The sequence below is a fragment of the Mustela nivalis genome (genome assembly GCF_964662115.1).
Source record: "Mustela nivalis genome assembly, chromosome: 14".
In the NCBI taxonomy this organism is placed as follows: domain Eukaryota; kingdom Metazoa; phylum Chordata; class Mammalia; order Carnivora; family Mustelidae; genus Mustela; species Mustela nivalis.
The window spans coordinates 47,539,860-47,562,286 of record NC_139033.1 but is presented as its reverse complement, the minus strand read 5'-3'; the positions used below and the strand labels follow the sequence as shown (position 1 = coordinate 47,562,286).

At 46.8% G+C, this 22,427-nt stretch overlaps 1 protein-coding gene across 6 annotated transcripts in view; it reads left to right on the top strand.

Annotated features, from left to right (window-relative positions):
- Positions 1 to 22,427, top strand: part of SETBP1 (SET binding protein 1) — a 362,812-nt gene that overhangs the window by 170,610 nt on the left and 169,775 nt on the right. For all 6 annotated transcript variants that reach the window (XM_082698922.1, XM_082698924.1, XM_082698923.1 and 3 more), the window contains one exon: positions 11,059 to 11,112. In XM_082698922.1, coding sequence (XP_082555048.1) covers positions 11,059 to 11,112 — 54 coding nt within the window. The remainder of the gene's footprint in view (positions 1 to 11,058; positions 11,113 to 22,427) is intronic.

The window sequence follows — 22,427 nt, the reverse complement described above, 5'->3', positions numbered from 1 at the left end:
TATCCCACCCCGAAGGGTGATAGATAGTGATAGATAGTATGTATGAAGCGAGATAATGGCCAGGGCAACTAGTGGGTCCCCCCATGGCCTTTCCCCGACACACAGGCTGGCAGAGCTCCTCATGTCAGAGGTGGGGAGGGCTAAGAACCAGGTGGAGATGTGATTTGCACTGGGGTCCCACTACCTGTGAATTGCCAAATATGGCTGCAGAAGTGATCGTTGCCAATCTCTGTGGTAGACCCTTTATGTTTGTGCTATAAATACGTGGCTTGGACCTAAGATTACTAAGGGTCTCAGACTGAGTTAGCAGCCACGTCCTGTCCCACTGATGCAGCATCTGTGTTGTTCATTCATTTTGTGCATTCTCGGTGGGCAACGTGTAGAGAGGCATCTCCAACCGAGCCAGCCAGAAATTAGGGGCAAGTTTGTCCCAAAATGAGTGGGTTGGGAATCAGGCACACATGAGACTTGGGGGAGAACAATTTAAAGGATACCTTATTTGCAGAAGAGGTGTGGGTAGATAGAATCCGCATTTGCCGGGGCCGCTTTGACAAAAGGGAAACCCTCATTTTCCAAACACCTCTGTCAAACAGTCGTCTTATTCTTGAAAATGAAATCCCAAGGGACCATTTTTTAGCAACCCATAGTCAAGGCAGGACTGCACAAAACACAAACAGACACATGCCCCAGGAAACAGCCAAACGTTTCCAGAAGTCCTGTATAAAATACAAGAGGGACAGATTTTTACCAAAGTACCAGGGCATGTGTGCCACGGGACCATGCCTCCTTCAAGGTCATCACGCTGGGGATTTGCATCCTATTTTCTGAAGATGTTCTGCTAGCTAAATATATCAGGGGTCATCTTTAGAAGCTGTGGGAGACCCTGTAGCCTATGGCCAATGGTGAAGAACCACTCTGGAAACAGCCAGGTATTTCCGTCCTCCAAGAACTCTGATCCCAGGGAGTGGTAGGACCAAATGAGGACTCAGCACTCTTAGGGCTGTAACACTAATGCAAAAGCAGGGCCATTTGTGAAAGAAATTGCACACTGGTTGTGCAAACAGGTTTCAGATGGCAGCTCAAAGAGATTGTCATTTCCACCAAAAGCAAAGCATATAAACGGCCATGTTTCACGTGGCTTAGGTAAAGTGAAGAAGCAAATAACCAGATCTTCTTTAAAAATACTTAACTAGTGCTCGCTTTAGCAGCATGTGTACTAAAAAATAAACAAAACAAAACAAAACAAAAAACCTAACTCCTCTTTCAGATGAAAACTGTAAGCAGAGGTATTTGGTAAACAAAGACTGTCTTTCAAATTTTAGTTTGTGAAGGTTGTTTCTTGCAAAAGAGGAAGAACTCTGGTTTCACTTCTCTTACCTTTGAAAAAGATGGTTGTCTGTCTCCCCTGAAAATTGTACCTGCTGTCCAGCTCCATCATTCTGTCAGGTGCAAAACTGCCCGGACGACTTCTTCCTCCTGGTCCTCGTGCTCTGCTGCATTCAAGGAGGACATAAGCCATGCTTCATGCTTAGCAGAGGTGGAATACTTGGGATTTCCCATTTTTGTGTGTTATTGAAAGTGCCCACCTATGTGACCATGATGATATTATTCTTCCTTGGAATGCAACTATCCCCTTCTCATTACTGCTTTGGTTATCTTGGCCCCCCCCCCCAAACACCTGCCTCCTTGTGTCTTAGTTGGCATCCCTAAAAGACAGAGATCTTTTCTAGATGGCCACGACAGCATCTAGACTGTTGGCAGCACCGCACGTATGGAGTAGTCTCAATTGGAATTGAGCAGACTCTCCAGATCTGTCGATTACTGTCTTGCAACTTTAAATAAGTTATTTCACATGGCTAAGTTTCCGCTCTCTCATTCTTAAAATGGACATAGTCATGAGGTTCTTGAGAAAGTGTAGTGATATGAGCTGATCCCTGGAAAGCATTGATGAGTTCATGGGGATTCCCAGCATCTGTGATGGTGCCTGGACCCTGGCATGCCCTAATTAGCTGGAAAGGGAGAAGGAAAGGAGGAGAGAAAGGAGGGGGTGGGGAAAGGGTATAAGCCTGGTTAGGAAGAGAGGATGCACATGATAAGGAACAGTGTTTGTGGCGGTGGAAGTGTATGGGGCAGATTCTTGGTCAGACAGAATTCATGAACAAAAAGTTCCTTTGAAAATGTCATCTTGAGTTCAGAGACATTTGAGAGGAAGATCAAGACAGTAGGCCATTACCTTAGATGCCTGTGCTGTGAGGCTACCCAGGGTTCATGGTACCCGCGTGGCAGATTATTTGGGGCACAACTGTCGATGCTAATGTCCCTGGATGCCTACTGGGCATGATAGGAACAGAGAAGGCACCAATCCATGCAGGGATGCCTGAAGGGGGTCCCGTATGCCTCAGGCAGGGGACTGGCCTTGTCCTGATTCGGAGTCATTATCACATTCCAGTTCGGCCACTTTTTGCCTCCAAAACCATGAATAATTTAACCAGTTTGAGCCTCAGTTTGCTCAACTGTTAACTGTTGAAAACAGCTCTGCCCTGTATTGGTAACGTGAACATGAGGAGGGATAATAGAGCTGAAGCATCTACTTGGTACAACCACAGGCAAAAGTGGGTCTTGAAAAATGAATGATTTCTCACATTATAATTCCCAGGAGCTCAGGGTAGGCTTTCTGGAGCTGATCCTTCCACTTTACCTGGGGCTTGCAGAAGCTGTGGCTGCTCGCATCTACGAGGTTCAGCCATCCCTGGGTCCTGCTTGACGGTTTCCCTTTCAGATACTCACCTGTAACCGTGATTAATTGCTCCAGATTTGGCCCGAGGGACTCTGATTCTCAGCCAAATTGGCTACACTGAGCTGAGGAGAAGAGCTTTTGATTCTAGTGCTCAGACCCTCTCTGAAGCAAGCACCTTCTGACTTTTCCATTCTCTGCTGCGAGTGAGCCCAGGGGTGTAAATCAATTTCCTGGGATTCGCCAAGGAGACGCGTTTGAAAGCTTTAATACTAGTTTTAGAGCCAAGCGAGCAGATCATCTGGTCAGTTCTAAGCAGAAACTCAGCGAATGATGAGAAGGAGACAGGGGTGGATTCCCTCCCTGCCTCAGCACCCAGCCTCGCCTGGCGTATGTTCAGTGAAGGGAACCTCCGTTACTGGCCTTCTACGGACTTTGCAAATAGCCCACAGAGGCTTGCGATGTGATTTCTTCATTTCGTTCAAAGGGAAGGACCTACAGCCCAGATTGTGTTCCTGAGAAGCGGCATATCTTTAGCTCCTTCTTTTCCTGGTAAATTAGTTATGCTTTCTTAAGCATGTAGCTTGCGGAACTTTAGATGAAGACAGCAGACATCACTGCCGGCAGAGAGCATAAAGAAAGGAAGAGAACACATTTTCCTGATGAGTAACTCATGGCAAGTATTAAAGGCTGAGTTCCTAAAATGAGGTCTAATGTGTTCTTAAAATGAGTTCTAAAGGTTAATTCTCTTTTCCCCAGGTATGTTCTGTTAGCGCTGTGAATGGTGGGTTCCCCTATCTAAGGGCCTTCTCTTTTAAGATAAGAGTTTTCAAAATTTCTTTCTTACAAAGCTCTAAATCATCTTAGCGTAGAAGTCCAATATGAAATGCCAGTGGAGGTTGTGCTGCCCTGGATGAAGTGGGTGAGGGGTTGGCACGCCCCACCTCAGCTCCTGTCCGTCACCAGCGCATAGTCCCGGGACGCTTCTGTGGAATCCGGGGCTCCTCGGGGTACACTTGGAGAAGCACTGTTCTCCAAGTTTGTTTTGCATGGTTCTCTTTGAGGTGTCAGCATCGCAGAGGATGAGATGAAACCTCTGATAACACACATTCCCCAAAGAGCAGGGCTCAGAGCCTTAAGATGGAGTGAGAAAGAACATGAGTCAGCCAAACGAGGTTCCACAGACGTTCTACCTTCTGCGGGTTGTTACCTTCAGAAATGACTTAACCTCTACACTTTACCAAAATCCTTAAGAAATGGGGCTATGAACACCCATGTCATGTGTCACCAAGTTCTACCAGGTTGACCTTTGTAAACTTCCCACCCAACGCCACACAAAATGGTCTCCACGACATCTGTTTTTCCTGGTCTGAGGAACAAGGTGTTTAAAAACAATTCTAATGGGAATTTCAAAAAGGGTGGGACAAGCTTCTACAAGTTCACCAGTTTGAAGTAACATAAAATAAGACTCATTGTCTCAGGGAGTTCTAGATTAGGGCATTAGGGTCCTCTTCTGTCATTAGGTGTCTGTGGTTATGGCTCTGATCTACAAGAAGAAGGATTAAAGACATTCCCACTTAGAAGTGCAAATAGTTATAACTTGGATAAGAACCAAATACACATACCACCATTAGAACATAGGCTCTATGTGGAAGGTTATGCATGGAATTAAAAAAAAAAAAAAAAAAGAGTAAGCTCTTTTGGCTGCGTACCTAGGGGATTTTGTTAGACATCTCACCTGTAAATGTTAGAACCCCATCATTAAGAAAAATAAATAAGAAATCAAGACCAGGCCTGCTTGGCATTATATTCAGTTATTATTAGTCATCCTTATTGCTCTTTGGGCAGGGATTCCATAGCTAAGCCTGGAGCTGTCAGTGGTTTCAGGTTCAACCTTTAAAATTCCATGAGGGCTGAGGGCTGAGGGCTTTTAGCAAAGGGACCATCAGCCAGACCAAGATGGCAGCTTTCAGTGTGTTGCTTGCTTCTTAGGCTGATGGGAAGCCAGCTGTGTGGCTTCCATGCCACACACCCCAAATGTCTTGGCAGGTAGACTAATGCTTTTGGAATCGTAAGGTTGTTTACCTGGAGCTCGATTGTGGAGGTGACTGCAGGCTTACTGGGATGAGGAACCCATGTAGCAGTCCGAATGACCATCTGCCTAAGTTCCTGTTTGCACAGCGGTCCAGTAGTGAAGAGGGATACGAGACCATCCCACCACCTTTCCTTCCGTCCTTCTGATTAGGGATTCTTCCAGACAGTTGAAGGATGTGTCTTGCAGGGAGAGTTGCTAGGAAAGAGAAGAGGGAAGAAACCAGAGACAGTCTGCTCCATCTCTTTTTCATCCCTAAGATAAGGACACTTTGGGCTGCTGGAAGCATAGGGCCAGAGAGAGCATAGCATTCATCTATAGGCAGTAAAAGAAGACCCAGACAGGTGAAGTGTGAGCCCATGACAGATCCCCCATCATGTGTTGAGCTGGGACCAGGCTGGGACGTGAGTCTTCCTCCTCCGAGTCTAGCAAATGGCCTTTTGTACAGCAGTGGCAGTTTATCGGCCCCATGGGGAGAGGCAACCTGACGGTTCCGTTTCACCTCCCTTTTCCACTTTCCACGTTTTCTTCTGTGGTCCCCGTGGAGCCGTGGGCTCACTGCTGGTGGGTGCTTCCAGAGCCCGCTGCTTCGTGGAAATCACCTTCACCTTCTTTCCTTTTTTTCTGTCTTAACCGTGACTCACCTTGCGGTGCTCCCCAGCCCTTTCAGAGTCTCCCGGTCCTCCGTGTGAGGGCATCTGAGACTTTCTCTCAGTTGCATACACAGAGCTGGTTTTGTTCCACGTTATCCATTGGGTGACTCGCAATCTTTCTGAGCCTCAGTTTCCTTTTGCCAAGTTAGAGAGTGGGGCTAGTTGGTTTCTGACACCCTCATAACACATTTGCCTGGGTGTTTGTCCCAGCCTGCTAGGACAGAGGCTGTCCTGAATTGTGTGCGCAGAGGGGCTGGGTTGGCTTGGGGTTCAGTTTCCATCCTACAGACAAAGGAGGAAGCAGGTGACACTTCACAAAGTAAAGGGGGAGAAAAAGATCCACTTCCTATAAAATAGGAAAGGGGAACAGGTTGAATGTGTGTGTGTAAAGGCGATTAAGTAGAGGGGTTTTTTTTTTCTTTGAGAAAGAGAGCAAGGGAGTGGGGGGAGGGGCAGAAGGCGAGGGAGAGAGAATCTCCAGCACACACCCCGCTGAGTAGAGTCCAACATGGGGCTCCATCTCAGGACCCTGAGACCATGACCTTCACTGAAATCAAGAGTCAGATGCTTAACAGACTGAGCCACCCAGGCATTCCTTAAGTAGATGTTTTACTTAATGAAAGGTTGGTATATTTAAACATAATTTTAAAATGAAGCATTTATTTCCCCAAAGCCATCTTTGCTCTGTTCTTTTATCTCTCTGCCGACCTGCCCATGCGTCCATGCATGCAAGCATCGTCCGCCCATCCGTCTCTCCGTCTGTCCATCTCCCAGGCCATCGTTTATCTCTCTGGCCCACAAGGGAGGGACTGGGGGCGGGGGGGGGGAAGCAAATGACCTAGAGGATCCTCAGTGCAACCAGGCTTCAGTTTGTCCAGCTGCATGTCTGCAAGGTTGAGATCCTTCTGGATAGATGTCCAGGGTGACCCATATCCCCCTCTTTTGTGTCAGTGACCCCATTCCCAGATGCATGTTACCCAGGTCCGCCTGGGGGATTGGTGGGGATATATGAGGCTGCACCCTCCCCAGATGAGATGTGTCCTTTTGGCGAGGGGCCAGGAGAGGGAAGTGGCGTTCCCGGGCAGGCAGGCATAGGGAGAGGGGGAGCTGCCTCCTGTCCTCCTCTGAGGGAAGCTTTGGATGCTGTAGATGTTAGCAGGGGGAAGGGCTTGAGGGGCGGCCCTAGAGGGCACAAGGTGGTACTGGGGCTGCAGCTAGATGGACGGTGAGGGAAGCAAAGGGAACACCCCCCCCCCCCATGCAGAGAGCTGGGTGGTGGAAGCAGGAGGTGAAGAGACTCTTGCCTTCTTAGGGCCCTACAGCTTCCTTGGTCCTCCTCTCTGCTCCTTAGCCCCCACCACTCAGGCTTGGAGAGACCAAAAAAAAAAAAAAAAAAAAAAAAAACCCACAACATCTGTGCCAAGAGAGAAATTGCAGCTCCTCAAAAATGGAAAGCAGGGTCATCATCCTAATATTTTGAATGTGGACTGTTCCAGAGAACAGCAAGACGTGTCAGGAATGAGAATGGTCTGAGACAGGGCCCCAGGAGCACTGCCCACTCCACCAGGGAGATGAAAGAATTTTCTCTTTCCTTTGCCTTTTAAATGTAATTCTGTCTGCCCTTCTCCCCCAACACCCGCTCAACCCTCTCGCTGGGAGCGGTGCAGACATTTAGCAGTCCTGGGAAAAGGCAGGATCCTTTTCATTAACTTCAGCCTGATTGAAGTCCCCAGAGCCATGCAGATTGCATTTTCCTCCCTCTCTGCCTCCCTGTCATGGATGGCTCCCCGTACAGCCGGACTGCTCTGGGCAGGGAGCTTTTCTCCAGGGGGACAGAATGAGGCCATCTCCGAGGAGGGGGCTGGTTTGGGGAGGGTCTGGGATCAGTGCTTTTCAGGGCAGTGGCTTTGTGGAGAGACACGCTCGTGTCTTCTTGCCCAGGCCTCAGTTTCCCCTGTACTGTGCACACATGTTATCTCACTTTCAGCATGGAGGCAGGCAGGTAGCCCGCTCTGTCTGGGGTTAGGGGTTCTTGCAGAGGGACTGGACGTTAGAGGCCTCAGCCGGGGATGACTAGGTTAACTAGCCCTGGGATCTTGAGAAGTCGCTTATCAACTTCTGCAAAATAAGAACTTAGTCCGGAAGGTTTAAATTTGTTCTAGGGACAGAACGTTTGATTCCAAATTAATTTGTGTATGTGAAAGAGCAGAGCTGCCGCGGTTGAAGGGAGGGAGAGGTGGACATGGTGGGGGCTCTCTGGCTCCATGACCTGCCCTCGCTCCAGTTCCCGGGGAGAGGTGGCTCCTGACGGCGCTGGGGACACGGTGAGTTTTCTCATCCACCCAGAGAACTTCAACTGTCTCCTTCAGGTCCTGAAACTCTTTGGAGGTCCAGATCTAGGTGGGCTGTGATTGCAGAATACAGGAGGACTTCCTGTCTTGTATTTCCTTTTTTTTTTTTTTTTTTTTAAGATTTTTATTTATTTATTTGACAGAGAGAAAGAGATCACAAGTAGGCAGAGGCAGGTAGAGATGGGGGGTGGTGAAGAAGCAGGCTCCCTGCTGAGCAGAGAGCCCAATGCAAGACTCGATCCCAGAACCCTGGGATCATGACCTGAGCCGAAGGCAGAGGCTTTAACCCACTGAGCCAACCAGGCGCCCCCCCCCCCCCCCGCCGTCCTGTATTTCCAAGCCCCATCTGAGCACGGTCATTCAGTGCCAAGGGCCAGCCCTCTCCCCTTCCTGGGTGTAGAAGGTGTAGACATTTAGGAAATAATCAGCTGTGTAAAGGGGAGCGGTCAAGGAGCAAGGTCGGTGTTTGGCCCAAGAGCTCATATGTTTGGTTGGAGCAAAGGTAGAAGCCAGGAGCCAGGCCGGCAGGGGGTGCTTACCAGGTGCTGGGGAGAAGCAGACTTCCACACACCCTTATTCAGGAACCCTTGAAGGAGGAGGTCATGAGGTTTGCCTTTCGCTCTTTCCCAGGTCAGATAACACCTGAAGTGTATGCTAGACTGTGAGGGAAGTAGTTCAGAATCTCCCAAGGTAAGGAATTCAGGACTTCTAGAAGTTACCTGATAACCACACCTGACAGCTCGTCACCGCCTTCCCGAAACCCACCTTGGCTAAGCTAACACATCTAAACGGCCCTGGGCCCATTGTCCTGTTTCATCCTCAGGAAGGGGAGCTCCCCCTCTCCCTGTGGTAGTGGGTTGCTTCACTGCTCAACCTCTTCCTCTTTCATCCTGTCTTTCCTTCAATTTAACCTTTGACACCTACGCTGAAGTGTACACCAATAGTCACACATAAATACAGCGGCAAGAGAAGAGCTTGCTCTCATCGTGTAAGTTAATTAATTCATTCAAATTATCTGAGTGCCTACTTCATACAGGAAATGCTCTAGATACTGAGTGCCATTTCCTCTTGTCGACTTGAAGGGTGTCACAAGCCCTCTCACACTTCTGCTCTCCAGGCTCAGCAACTGGGCCATTCTCGCTCTCACCTCTGGGTTGACAATATTCCCCACTTTCCTTTTAAGTCATTTGGCCAACAGGTATTTATTGCCTAATCACCTGTCTAGACTCCTCATCACTTTGAGGAATGCAGAAGTTACATACGATATAAATCACGGTCTTGTGGGGCATGGTCTTGTTAGGTGAAGAAATAAAAAAAATACACATGACAGCATAAAACAGACCCCTTAAATCATTAAGAAGTAAATTGCATGCATCTGGTTTCCTTTAAGAGAAGGGAAGAGGTTATAAGACTTCCAGGAAGGTAGGATAGATAGATCCTAATTTTGTTGAGCTAGGGACATAACAAGTAATAACCCAAGATGCCATGTCTCTATATCCAGACAGATGGATCTGGCAAGTTCTCAATCCCAAAACCGCTGACATGAGGGAAAAGTGCATATGTTGAGATGCCTTGAACATGCTTGTGGTTGATTTCCAGATGAAGTGTCTCAGAACTAGGAGGAAGTAGATGTTCTGTCTCACACCTTCTCTCTATCTGGTGAACTCTGTTAAGGGTCGGGGTGGGGGTGGGGGTGGGGAGAAAGACGCCTTATCCTGCTCCCTTTCTACTTGCAAGACTCAGTTCAAGCTCGTCTTCTTTCGACGGCCCCCCACCCTCACTCCCTGACCTCTCTTGCTCTGTGCACGCACGGTTTGATGCTTCTACTCTACTCGACCCTCTACTCGCACTGACATACATGTATCTAGTCCTCAATGCAACTGCAGGTTCCTTAAAGACGGGGACTGTCTTACGATTCAGTTTGGTACTCAGTGACTAGTCAAGTGCCCTCATGGCTTGTTGCTTGGCTGTTTTGTAACAAACAGAGGGGCCAAACGGACTGGCTGGCTGTCACGACGAATGCCACCTTCTCTGGGCCCCTGTAGCCTGGGGAGCCTAGCCGTCAGGCCTGGGTGTGAGGACAGAGGTGGAGCGTACCCGCCTCATTTCAGCTCTGTGCTGGAGTTAGCACCACTTCCTGTATCATTTTTGGCAAAGTGATGTAAAGAAGCTGAACAGCCCCGTTGAGCTTTCCTGAAGGCTGGAGGCACTGGAGCCCAGTGTGACTCCCTCTCTTTCTTGAACCAAACAAAATATTGTTACAGCAAACATGAAATCTTTCCTATTTTTCGCAAACGCTCTCCAGGCCTAACAAAGCTAGCAGTCACACTCCTTGAATCAAAATAAGCATCTGCCCTTTTTCTCTTGATCCTACAATTTCCCAGCATTTTTGAGCAACAATAAAGAATGTGATTATTTTAGTAATTAATCGTACGCTTCTATCTAGTGCTTTCTGGAGAGGATGCAAAAATATCAAAACATGAACTTGACCCTTTAATATTGATTAAACACAGAGACCCAGAAAATATCTAAACGTGACTCTTATCTTCCAATTTTGTACATGACAGTTTGAGGCATAAGCTGTGAACACCTAAATAGTATGTAAGATCAAAGGTAATATATGATGAAGGGAAACTGAGTTACATGCAGGTGGGCAAAGGGAAGGGTTATTTTTACAGAAGAAAAAGAAAAAAAAGAAAAAAAAGAAGGAAGGGGAGGAGGAGAAGGAGAAGAAAGGGGAGGTGCCAAGTAGAGGGGAGGGGAAGAGGGAGAAGAAGAGGAAAAAGCAGCCCTCCCAAGGAGATGGTCTGTAACTGTATCTTTAGCTTTGGTATCACAGACTACTTGGATAGTAGGAAGAAAGTCAGGGATCCTCTTCCTAAGGAAGTGTTATGCATCTATAAATTCGTGCACAATTTCAGAAGCCTATGGACCTGCTGACGTCGACACATAGTCCCTGATCTATAATTTAAGACCATTCGTAGAATTGGTGGCGCATAGAGAGAGGGCAGGAGAGGGAGATCAAGTCAGAGGTGTGGTGGACACAAGGTGAGAAGGCTGTTGGGTCTAGTTTCCTAGCCTGGAAATACCATGTTTGCCTTTTGCAATTATGCTTCCCAAGCTCCAGATCTGGGCAGTGGTGAGTCCATTGCTGATCAGTGGTCCTGGGGATACTGTGTGCAGACTTGGAAAAGTATCACTCAGGAAGACTCCTTTGTTCTTTTCCAGCTCCTCACAGCCAGTGACCTTGCAGCCAGCGACCTCAAAGGATTTCAGCCACAGGTAAGTCCACTGATGCTTTTGTGAAGCTTGGGAGAGTGAAATGCCCCATAGTTGGGTCGTGAGCGAAAGAAGCAGGGGCCAGGGCAGAAACCCCCATAATGGAGCTCCAGTTTCTCTGACAGTCTGACACTGTCAACCTTGACAATGGCCTGGTGGCTTGCCCTCTCCTTCCAGCTTCTCCCTCCTGTCTTCACCAACAAATCCACTTCTTTCTGCTGTTTCTCAATATTTTATAGTTGGGGTGGGGGGGGGGGGTGAGGGCCAAGATGGCTATAATGGATGCATGGTGGTGGCAGCCTAGCAGAGGAAGATGCAAACCCAAGGGGCGGGGGGCTGGGGCTGGACTTCTCCCTGTATTTCTCTTTTTGGAGATACTATACTTACATTTCCAAACTCTTTGTGTGCAAAGGACTTAAAGACAAGCTGTGGCACCAGGTTAATCTGAGAGTCTCCCACAGGCAGTTGGTTGTGTTTTGCCATTGTCTCTGGCTGGAATGCTGTTTGGAGGTCATGGGAGCGAGCAGGCAAGGGCTCTCTGAGGACCTCCTTGGTGTTGGTAAAGATGGGAAATCACCCTCCCTGTCTTTGGAAGGGAACTACTGTCAGTGCAGGAACATGTCAGCATTTCCACACAGACACACAAATACACAGCAGACACAGAGGTCCCTGTGTTCCCCACACACCCCAGTGGAGATGGAGCATGTATACAAAGAGAGGTAATCCCAAGAGAGACAGCTGTGGTCCTGCACACTGACCCTGTCCCTCTTTCAATATGAACCTCTCTGTCACCTTTCCAACCCAGTGCCTGCCCTAAGGTTCCCATTGTTCCATTCCTCTCTGAGGAGATACCATCTCATGGCCGACACCTTCTGGGACAAAGCCAAGTCATTTTTTAACAGCAAGAATTCCATGTATTTGGCAAAGTTTTCTTCTTTAAATCTGTTTCACATCCAAGAGCTCACCATGCCCTCACTATCCTATGTGGGGTACATCCTCTGTGTCCCCTTATACTGCTGGGGCACAGAGGACCGGGGTCCTGGTAAGAAATGGCCCCAGATCACATGGAGAGCTGGGGACACGAACAGAGAGTGGAAAGTAAAGGGTTTGAGAAAGAGAATGAACAAAACAAAGGGCTCCAAGGGTGAGAGTCAAAGATGAGTCCCTGCACTGGTTTAGGGTGTGGTGTCCTTCTGTCCATCCTGTTGATCCATTGTTGATGCAATAAGGTTTTAAAAACAGATAGCCAGCAAGCCTTCGGGCAACTGCTGGCAACTGATAATCACTTATTCACACCGATTTGCAGGTGAGCTAAGGGAACGTGACCAAAAAAAAAAAAAAAAAAGAAAAAAGAAAATCAACATTGACCCATACCCCCGTCCACAGCTACACTCACAGGCAGGGAATCCCAGCTAAAGATTCATTTTCACCCTAAAATTTATAACAAAAAAAGAGGGAAAAAAAGCTTGTGTGGTTGGTGTTTTGTGGCTTGAAAAGGCACATGGTAGAGACTGAGTTTGAAGAAGGGGTGTATAAGTGTGTTTGTGTGTGTGTGTTTGTCTGTGTGCACATATGGTTTTGGCGTCGATTCTTTCTGAGGTGCTCATGTTCTTGCCATGTCTGTTGAGCCACATTTCTAGATACTAGATTTAAAGCGAATTGTTAAGAGAAGGAAAAGTTTAGCTCTAGCGGGGGTGCGTCCATCGCATTTGAGGCCATGACGCTAGAAAGAGATAACCCCGCAGTAGCTGGTGCGGACGGCTTACTCCCCTGCTTCTGTCTGACCTTTCCACATTATTCCATTTGTGTGTCATTCCCCTGAGGCGGGAGACATAAATGCATATTTTTCACTCCTCAGGATACATGTTCCCGAGACCGGGAAGCCCTGGGAATCTTGTGGCCAGAGCGTAATGCCCAGATCAAAGTTAATTCTCCACTGTAACTCCTAAATCAAAAAGGCCCGGATGTGTCTCGGGTCAACCACCCTTTTAGGTGCTTTTCTGAACAGAAGCAGAATTGTTAAGGAAATTGTTGCCCACCCGGTATGGACTGCCTTCTCTCAGCCCCACTGCTCCAAATTGTTGGCGTCTGTTGTCCTCTTTTTAGCTTCAGATGAAACAGAGCTCCATGCATCCTGAGGTCCACAGTAATTCACGGACACATTCCCTTCCAGGAAGTGTGGTGGACTTTTGCGGGGCGGCCGGTGGAGGGAGCTCACTGAGACCCCGAGGAGCCCCTGCATCCCCCGGGATCACTGCAGTCGGGTCTTCAGCTTTCACAGGAGGCACACTTACCAAGTGCATCTAAAGGGTTTTCTTTTCCTCGCTGCCTGTTCCTGCCGCAGCCGCTTAGGGAAAAGAGTCACAATGTCCTCACGAATCTTTGACGGTCCCCAGCTTTGAAAGTGTGGAGCAACAACTGTCTTGCATTAGACTGTTGTGTCTCTCTGTCCTCTGTACTTTCTGCATCCACAGAGAGGAGAGGAGGGTAGGGAGATAGGAAGTGACTATCTGTCTTTCTGTCCATGATTACTGGTTTGTAAAGACTACATGTTCATTCCTGGAAATAGGCACATTACTTCCAAGGACGAGCCTGAGGGCAGATGCTGAGCTTCCAAGGGTGGTGGAATAGCAGTGAGTGTTCTCCCTGGGCCGGTGCACTTGGCCTCTGCACCGCACAGGGGAGAGCCATCTCCCAGAGTCAAGCCGGGGCTGACAGGTGGCTATTCTCAGCAAGTTTTCAAGGCGCAGGTGGAAAAGCTTCTGGAATTCACCTCTAAACCCTCCAGGTCCTCCTCTTCCATTTGGTTCCCAAACCCAAAACACATCTTTAGTTTTTGTTCTCTTATTAGTTTTGCCTTTTGAAGGAGCAGACACAGTGAGTCTCCTTTTCTTCTTGTCTTTGGATGGTTGCAAATGAGGACCCTCATCCCCTTTGTGCGATCATCCCTCTCTAACCCCATGCGAAAAAAAGCAGGTATCTTATTCCCATTAGTAAAATCCACCAATCATATGCTTTCTTCTCCATTCTTCTTCTTTTTTTTTTTTAAAGATTTTATTTATTTATTTGACAGAGAGAGATCACAAGTAGGCAGAGAGGCACGCAGAGAGAGAGAGGAGGAAGCAGGCTCCCTGCTGAGCAGAGAGCCTGATGCGGGACTCGATCCCAGGACCCTGAGATCATGACCTGAGCCGAAGGCAGAGGCTTTAACCCACTGAGCCACCCAGGCGCCCCTCTTCTCCATTCTTCTTTCCTTTTTTATCCCCGTGCCCCCTTCCCCCCAGTATAAAAGCTGTAAGTATTCACTGTAGAAATTTTGGAATGTGTGAAGGGAGTCAAAAGGTACAAACTTCCAGTTATAAAATAAATAAGTCTTAAAGATTTAAAGAACAGCCTGGCAACTATAGTTAGTAATACTGTATATTTGAAAGTTGCCAAGAGACTAGGTCTTAAAAGTTCTCACCCTGGGGAAAAAAAAATTGTAACCTGTGCAGTGATGGACACTATTAAAAAATATAACTTTAAAAAAATAAAGAAATCTGGAAAGTACAGAAAAACATAAAAAAATCTCCTCTTACTTCACCCCAGAGATCTAGAAAATGATACTTTGGGGTATAATCTTGCGGTCTTTGTTGTACATCAATATATATGCATCTCATTGGATTTTGTAAAATGTGATATCAAATTTTATATGTTTTTTGTTACCTTCTTTGCATGCTTTCCATGTCAACTGAAGAATCTTCTAGCAGCTGGCCATTTTTGTCTGCTTGCTGGCTGCATTGTATGTTTACCACTACCCATTGCTGGACATTGCATCATCTTTGCGAGCTGAGATCTCCAGGAGTAATCCAAGGCAAATGCTGAATCCATTGCCCTCATCTAGGATACAGGTGCCATCCAAGGCTTCTTGGCAGTTAGTTCTTTGTTTCTTGGCTCCTGCAGGATCATCTTCTTCTTCTTCTTAAAGATTTTTTTATTTGAGAGGGGAGAGGGAAGGGGCAGAGGGAAAGAGAGAGAATTCTCAAGCAGACTCCTCACTGAGCATGGAGCCTGACGCAGGGCTCAGTCCCATGACCATGAGGTCATGACCAGAGGCAAAACGAAGAGATAACCGCTTAACCGACTGAGCCACCCAAGTACCCCAATGTGAAGCCTTGTTATTGTTTGTAGTCAGCATCCATGTGAATGTGCCCATGGGTACTGGTGCGCACACTTACAAGAGCCCGGGTGGGGAATGTGGTGAAGAAATGATCACAGCATGAGTCCCACACTCAGACGCAGGGTTTCACCTGTCCAGCCTTGGTGCTGGGAAAGTGACCTTGAAAAGACTCATTCCCCCAGAGAAGAAAGGCCACTAAAGCACTTGGTTCTCACCTACTTTACAGACTCCCCGTTGTCTCATTTTGGGAAAAATGGAGTTTTACTTCCCGTGTGTCTTGTGATAGGATCTTCTGGGGGCAAGTGTAATAGTTGTCCTGCCGGAGGTAGCCATTTTTAAGGAACTTGCCAAGTGTTCATTGCTCTTATGGCCAAGGGTACATGGTAATGGGAGAGGGGAGGAGAAAGTATATGAGAACCCACAGGAAGACATTTTTCAGTATTGAGTAAATGGCTTTCTGTCACCGAGTTGCCATTTTATTCAAAGGCACCCATGGAGACCTTTATGTGGGGCTCCCTGCTGTGCAGACGCTTCCCCAGAATCCGTCAATCCTGTAATGTTCTGCCACTGATACCAGCTCTGTGACCCTGGCACAGTTACCCTCATGTCTTTAGTTCTCGTTTTTCCTTATCAAACAAAAAAGTTGTGTCGCTTATCTCACAGATAGTTGTAAGGATCAAATGGGACAATGTTGTGAAAGTAGCCTAGCGTGACGCATGCTACACACAGTGAATTCAGGGTTTCTTCTTCCATTACAGAACTACAGGTTAAATTATTTCAGAATTCAGGAGAAGGAGAAAATGTATCTATATAGAGCATGATTGGAAGTCTTCCAGGTAGAGATGTCATTGTACCTGGGCCAAGATAGTGATAGTGAGGTGGTGTACCCATTCCAGGGCCGGGGAAGTGGGACAGAATCCAAAACAAGGGTGGAGATGCTTGGGAATGTTCTGGGGACTTGGAGTGGAGAGAAAAGTTACAAATTAGGCTGGAACCAAGTTGCAGAATGTCTTCAATGTCTGGGGAAGTTGTTGGATTTTTTTCAAAACTGAATTATTATTGACATTTTCAATTTTACACCAAATTAGGTGTAATAAGCCTCCATATTATTAACCAACTCCTATGATCTATTATCCAACTGAAGTGGTTTGTTGCTACAAAAGCCCTGGCTTATAGCATTTGCTGATTTCTGTGGTGTAAACATCCCCACCATGACCAATTCTAAGCTGCCAGTAGTTTAATGACCTGCTCACAAAGTCATTGATACTCAGCTTTCCAGAGCTGGTACGCTGGCTTCCCAGCGTACTGCTGCACCAGCTTCAATGTAATTACTATTACCATTTGCCAATATTACTGTATCTACACTCCCAGATAGATAGATAGATGCATATCTATATCTGTATCTATAGATATAGAAATATAGTTTTACATGTATATAATTATAATTTTAAGTTTTGGGGGGAATATTTTTTTAAAATTCCAGACATCCTGTTATTCCACTCATTGTTACTTCAGTAAGCTTCTCTAAGAAATAAGGGTTAAAACACACACACACACACACACACACACACACACACAATGCCATGATCGCATCTATCAAAAGTAACAGTAATTCCTTAATATTTTCTGACACCCAGTCCGTATTCAGATTTCTCGATTATCTTAACATGTCATTTTACAGTTGATTCATTTGAATCAGGACCCAGAGTTTAGATTTTATAATCCATCCGAGGGTGGAGCCAGTGAAGGTTTGAGGGTGGGGAAGAGCCAGTGCCGTGAGAGGAGACAATTATCTCATAGATAGTGGGTGGGATGAAGTGAGGAAGGGACCCAGTAATGAACCTGTGGCCATGGGTCCATTTGAGATGTAGGTCGGCAGGGCTGCTGCTGAGGGGTCGAATGTGAAAGAAATTGTGGAGGCATCATCAGTGGAGCCGGGAAATATTTGCCTGACGGGAGAAATGGGGGTACCATTCATCAAAATGGGGGGCTCAGAACAAAGTGTAGGCTTGGAAGGTCCGGTGTTCATTCCTGGATTAAAAATAATTACGGTCCCGTGTTCATAGGAGGAGAGTTAGTCATCATTGAATGAACCATACTCTCCTTCCCTCAGGCCTTCCCATCAGTTCTGTTCCTGCATCATCAGGGGTGGAACCATCTGCATAATACCCCGGGCTCCGGGAGTCCTATCCCAGAAGTTTTTAATGCAAGAACCCCAAATATTTTGTGAGGAGAAGCAGCTTTTTAGGAAGGTATGACCATGGAATTACCTGAGGAGAAAGATATCCTAACTGTGCGCATCTCCAGAGAAGGGGTCCTGCCAGTAGCCTCTGACTCTGTGATGTCCTGTGTGTTTGATGGCTGCAAGCAGTGCTCCTACACTGAGAAGTAGCAGGGCGGGGTGAGGAGTTCGAGTTCTCTCCCAGGTACTTTCTGGTTAGCATGAATCCCTGAGTTCCTAAGTCACTCGTCCTTCTGGATTTTCCAGACCGTCCAGCCCCTGTCGGACTCAACAGGAGGAGTGTACATGTGACAAGGACTTACTCAGAGTATCGTAGAGGCCCAGACAGTGCTCGCTGAGCTTTACATGTATTATCATATTTACTCTTTATAACATCTTTGTGAAATCAGTAAAAATATCATCCCTACTTCACAAGCACAGAGAAGATAAAGTCACAAAGCCTCTAAATGTGGCAGAGTTGGGATCTGAAGCCAGACAGTCTGGGCCAGACTTCTGTATCCTAAACCACTTCTGCTGTGCCACCCTGAACCAGAGCCTCTCCATGCTGTCACATCAGTCAAACCCAGACTGACCACCAGTAACACACAGGCCAGCAGCCTCCTCTTCACCTTTGTACCTTCTGTTGAGTTTTCTTAAACTTCACCAGGTTCCAGGAAAACAGTCGGCACATCTCAGAGGAGGACTGCCACAGAGCATTGTGGGTACTTCCGTCTTGGCAAAGAATTTCTGTTCTTCTCATCCCTGTCCTTCCCAGACTCCCAAATACAGAATCCTGAAGGCTGTTGCCCTTTCTTCAGAGGAGGGAACTGAGTTGAGGCAGAGGGAGACAGTGGTGTCTCTTGTCTCAGATGCACAGCAGTGAGAAAACAGGTCAGCTTGTTTGGAATTCACCACATCGTAGCTCCTTTGCCATTTGTGGAAGAATCATTCCAAAGCAAGACAGCACCTAAGGAAGTCCCACAACTGATGCTACCTCCCTTCCCCACCCCCATTTCAGAACAGGAGGAGACCCTAGTGAGCAGCTAGAGGACTGGTTCTCAACCTTGAGAGCAGGGGGGAGTGACTGGGGGAAGGGGTGACCTGTAGAAACGACAGGAGCCAGGTCTCTGCCCGTTCAGGTAGTCTGGGTAGAACGCAGAGATTGGTGTTTGCAGAAGCTCCCCAGGACCAAACTCAACCTCCTCGCTTTCTAGATGAGACCGCAGCACAGAGGAAGTCTTGAAGAGGAGGGAAAGTAAAGGCCCCACATTCAGATATTGCCCCCCTCCGTTTCAGGAACGTGCCATGTGCTCCCCTTGCCCCCTTGCCCCTAACCCCCGCATCCGGCTCCTTGAACCCAGAAGAAAGGGCCATCCAGGTAGAGAGGAAGCATGGCTAAGCATGGATTCTGTAAAGCCTGTGCCTGTGTGCTTCCTCCGCTGTTTTCTTTCCGCAGTTGAGATCTGCACAGTATTTTAAACTAGCTAGTGATAGTGCTTGGAGTTCTGGGTCTCCTCTGCTGCCTAGACATGCTTTCTGGACTCAGAACGATATCTAAATAGAGATGGCTTTGCAACGCTACCCCAAGAGAGAACACATTTAGTTGGCCAGCACAGCGCACCACATCCCTTGACTCCAGGAGCCAGGTTGCTTCTCTCTAGACCTTTCTTCTGGCTTGCCTTCTACCTGCAGCTGTGCACCCCTGCTCCTTGTTCAATACTGTTCAGCGTGTGGGCTGCAGACCAGTGCTGGCCTGTCCAGTGTGTATCACTGGCCCAGAACGAGATACATCTAGAAATGGAATATTTAGAATCCTCTATAGCCATGCAATGTTTCCGTGACATCTAAGTGTGTGATCGTTTTCCTACTAATTTATCTTTATAGTATTTTACCAAAGTAATCCTACCAAAACATAGGTTGGGGTAAAAATACCTGGTCGTTCATCCATAATCGTTTGAGAAACTCTGTTCTAATTGTGCGGTTTCCTAGTTCTATCAAAAGGGTAGGCTCTGGACTCTTGTTTTTCTCTGCCTTTTTCTGTGAGCTCATGTGAATATATTTGTATTACAGATACAATTCTCCTCTCCTTTCCCACCTGTAAAGGTGTCTTTCTGTTTGTAGGATGCTTACACAAAACGGGGATCTTTTCCCGTAATTCCTAAGGTAACCCACTTATTTATCTTTTCATACATGGATATCTATGACAATAATAGAGCATCTTCAACAAAAATATTTTGTTAAGGTGCATACAGCTGCCCTGTACTCCGCTGACACTGTTATTTTTCTTATACGAAATCGGCAGCTTCATACTATAGGTATACCTTTTTGAACTGTCTGCCTTGACAGTGTTTTTAATGTTTTGTTAAAAAAAAGAAAGAAAGAAAGAAAACAAAAAACACAGCATTGGCATTCGGTCCTGGAGAAAGAAGTTCTCTAGGTGTTTCCAGAGTGTCTGGCATTTCGGTGGAATATTCTGAAGTCTTAGTAAGTTCTCTTGGGATACTAAATCTCTTTAGACTTTGGTGAATATTTTGTTTCTCCCAAGATGCTCTGACCATCTTAGGGCCTCGTGCAGGTGGGCCGAACTTAAAATAAACCTAATGTGTGGAAGTTCACACCAGGAAAATTGATAGATGGCAGGTGACTGTTGGGAAAGGAGGACTTACTCATATACAGAAAGTTTTTCCATTTTATCAAAGGAATCAACATAAGTGATCCGTGCTAGTATATTAAAAAATGATTGAACCTTTCAAAATCTGATTTAAGCTTAACTTTTCAGTTAAGAAGAGTTCTTTTCAGTTAAGAAATATAACCAAAGTGAGGCCAACCAGTGGGGATTGACTTTGAGTAGGATTCTCTTCTAACCATAGTCTTTGCATCTAAAACGAAAACAAAACCAAAAAGAACTCAGCAGCAAAGGTATAGGACTGGATGATTTCCAACCTCCCTTGAGACACATTAATTACTCTCTGACTTCTTCCACTGTCTTCATGTCTCTGGGTTCTTATACTTGTTTTTCTCTCTAGTCCTTTTGGCTAAGGGGCCGCCACGGGAACTTAAAAATTTCGCTGTCATTCTGCTTGCTGGAGGCCTTGGGGTCACTGATGTTTCGTGCTGGATCTCAAATGTGTGTTTTTATTAGTGGTTTGAGTCACCGTCGGATTTCCCTGTGTCTAGATTCTAAAACGATGTATCATTTTGTTCTTTACATTTTTAGATCTAGAAATGACTCACATGCAGGAAATGCAAATTCACAGACCACCTTAGGACTTGGACGAAGGTGTCTTCCTCATATTTCCTTTAGCAGGATATTTTCAAGTGTGCCTCATGAGAAAGAAGGCCCAGCACCTCAACTCACTTTTAAAAATCTTTCCAACCGGACTGGCTGGCTCACATCTCAGCCCTCTTGTCCTGTCACCCATCCACCCAACCCATTTCCTACCACCTTGTTGCAAACAAAAGGGGTCAATGGAGAGGTGTCAGGAGACCCCCTTCCCCTTGCAGGAGAAGGGCCCCTCCTCATGGAACAGCTTGCCGGCCTCCAGCCACACCTTCCAGCCCTCTGCTGGCTTGTGTCTATAGGCTGTGTTTAGCCTGCGAACAGTCTCCACCATAGTGTTCTGATATTTCCCTGCTAATGACCATGTCCTTCCTCCGCTTTAGCTCTGCAGTGAGCTTCCTTCTGCATTTCTCACCTTCCTGGAAATATTTGTCAGGACCTCTGGCAAAACCACCAGCAGGTATCCCAAGCCGAAGATGCATGAGATAGAAAAACTTGATATGTTACTATTATCATCTTTATCATTGTAACTAGTAAAAATGGGTGCTTATTTAGAAGCACCCTTCTGTATCCAAAAATCCAGCACAGGGATCATTCCCTATTGCTTTATCATTTGGTAGTTAAGAGCACCAGTGCTGGGTGCAAACCGGTAAGTTAGAATCATAGGTCTGCCCTCTATTAGGTGCATGACCTCCACAAGTTATTTCACTTGTCCATGGCCTAGATTTCTCACTAGTGAAGGATGGATACCTTCCCAATGGGATTTTGGGAAGAATTGAATAGATAGATCCAAAGGATAGTGTCTGGCATCTGGTGAGCCTTTCATCAGCGTGCACGTACAGTGCTTGTTACTCCTACAAGTTACGTAATTGGAATTGACCCTGGACCACTGAAGTCAGGTTTCAGCACAAATTGCAGCTCTAAGCTAGAAATTGGGATTGCCAAAGAATTAAAAAACCTAAAAACCAAACCCCAAAAATCTAGATCTCTCCTAGTCTTTTCAGCACTTGGTGTATGATGCTTGCCAATCCAAGGGAACAGTGGCAGACACTCTGGCCCTGAATGAATGACCCTAGAAGGGGCGGGAGGAGGATGGAGACGAATAGGAGTGGATACGGAATGGAGGAGGACCATTGGCTGGGAGACAAGAACACCCAGAAGTGCCTTCACTGATTGCTTCCTTCTCTTCCCACCTGTAGCACTTTCTGAATTAACATCTCCTCTCTTCCCCCCATTGAGAAGGACTAGCCTTACGTATTAAAATGATCTTAAATGGAGGCTCCTGGGTGGTGCAGGTGTCCAACTCTTGGTTCTGGCTCAGATCATGAGATTGAGTCCCATGTGCAGCTCCACGCGCAGTGCAGAGTCTGCTTGGGCTTATCTCTCCCTCTCTTGCCCCTCCCCCCTCTCAAATAAATGAATAAATCTTTTTAGAAAAAATGATCTTAAACTAAAGTCTCAAGACCCTTCCAACCACCAGAGTATTGCCTCATCTGAACCAACCGCGTTGGGTCCAATGAACCTCAGCATAATTCTGGAGGTCCTCTTTGGCTCTAACCAGGTCGAAGAATCATTGGCACAGTGACTTAGTGGCCAGAAAAGTCAGTGAGGAACTGACCAAAAGGGCATTTGGGTGGGGGCTATTCAGAGCAACTGTG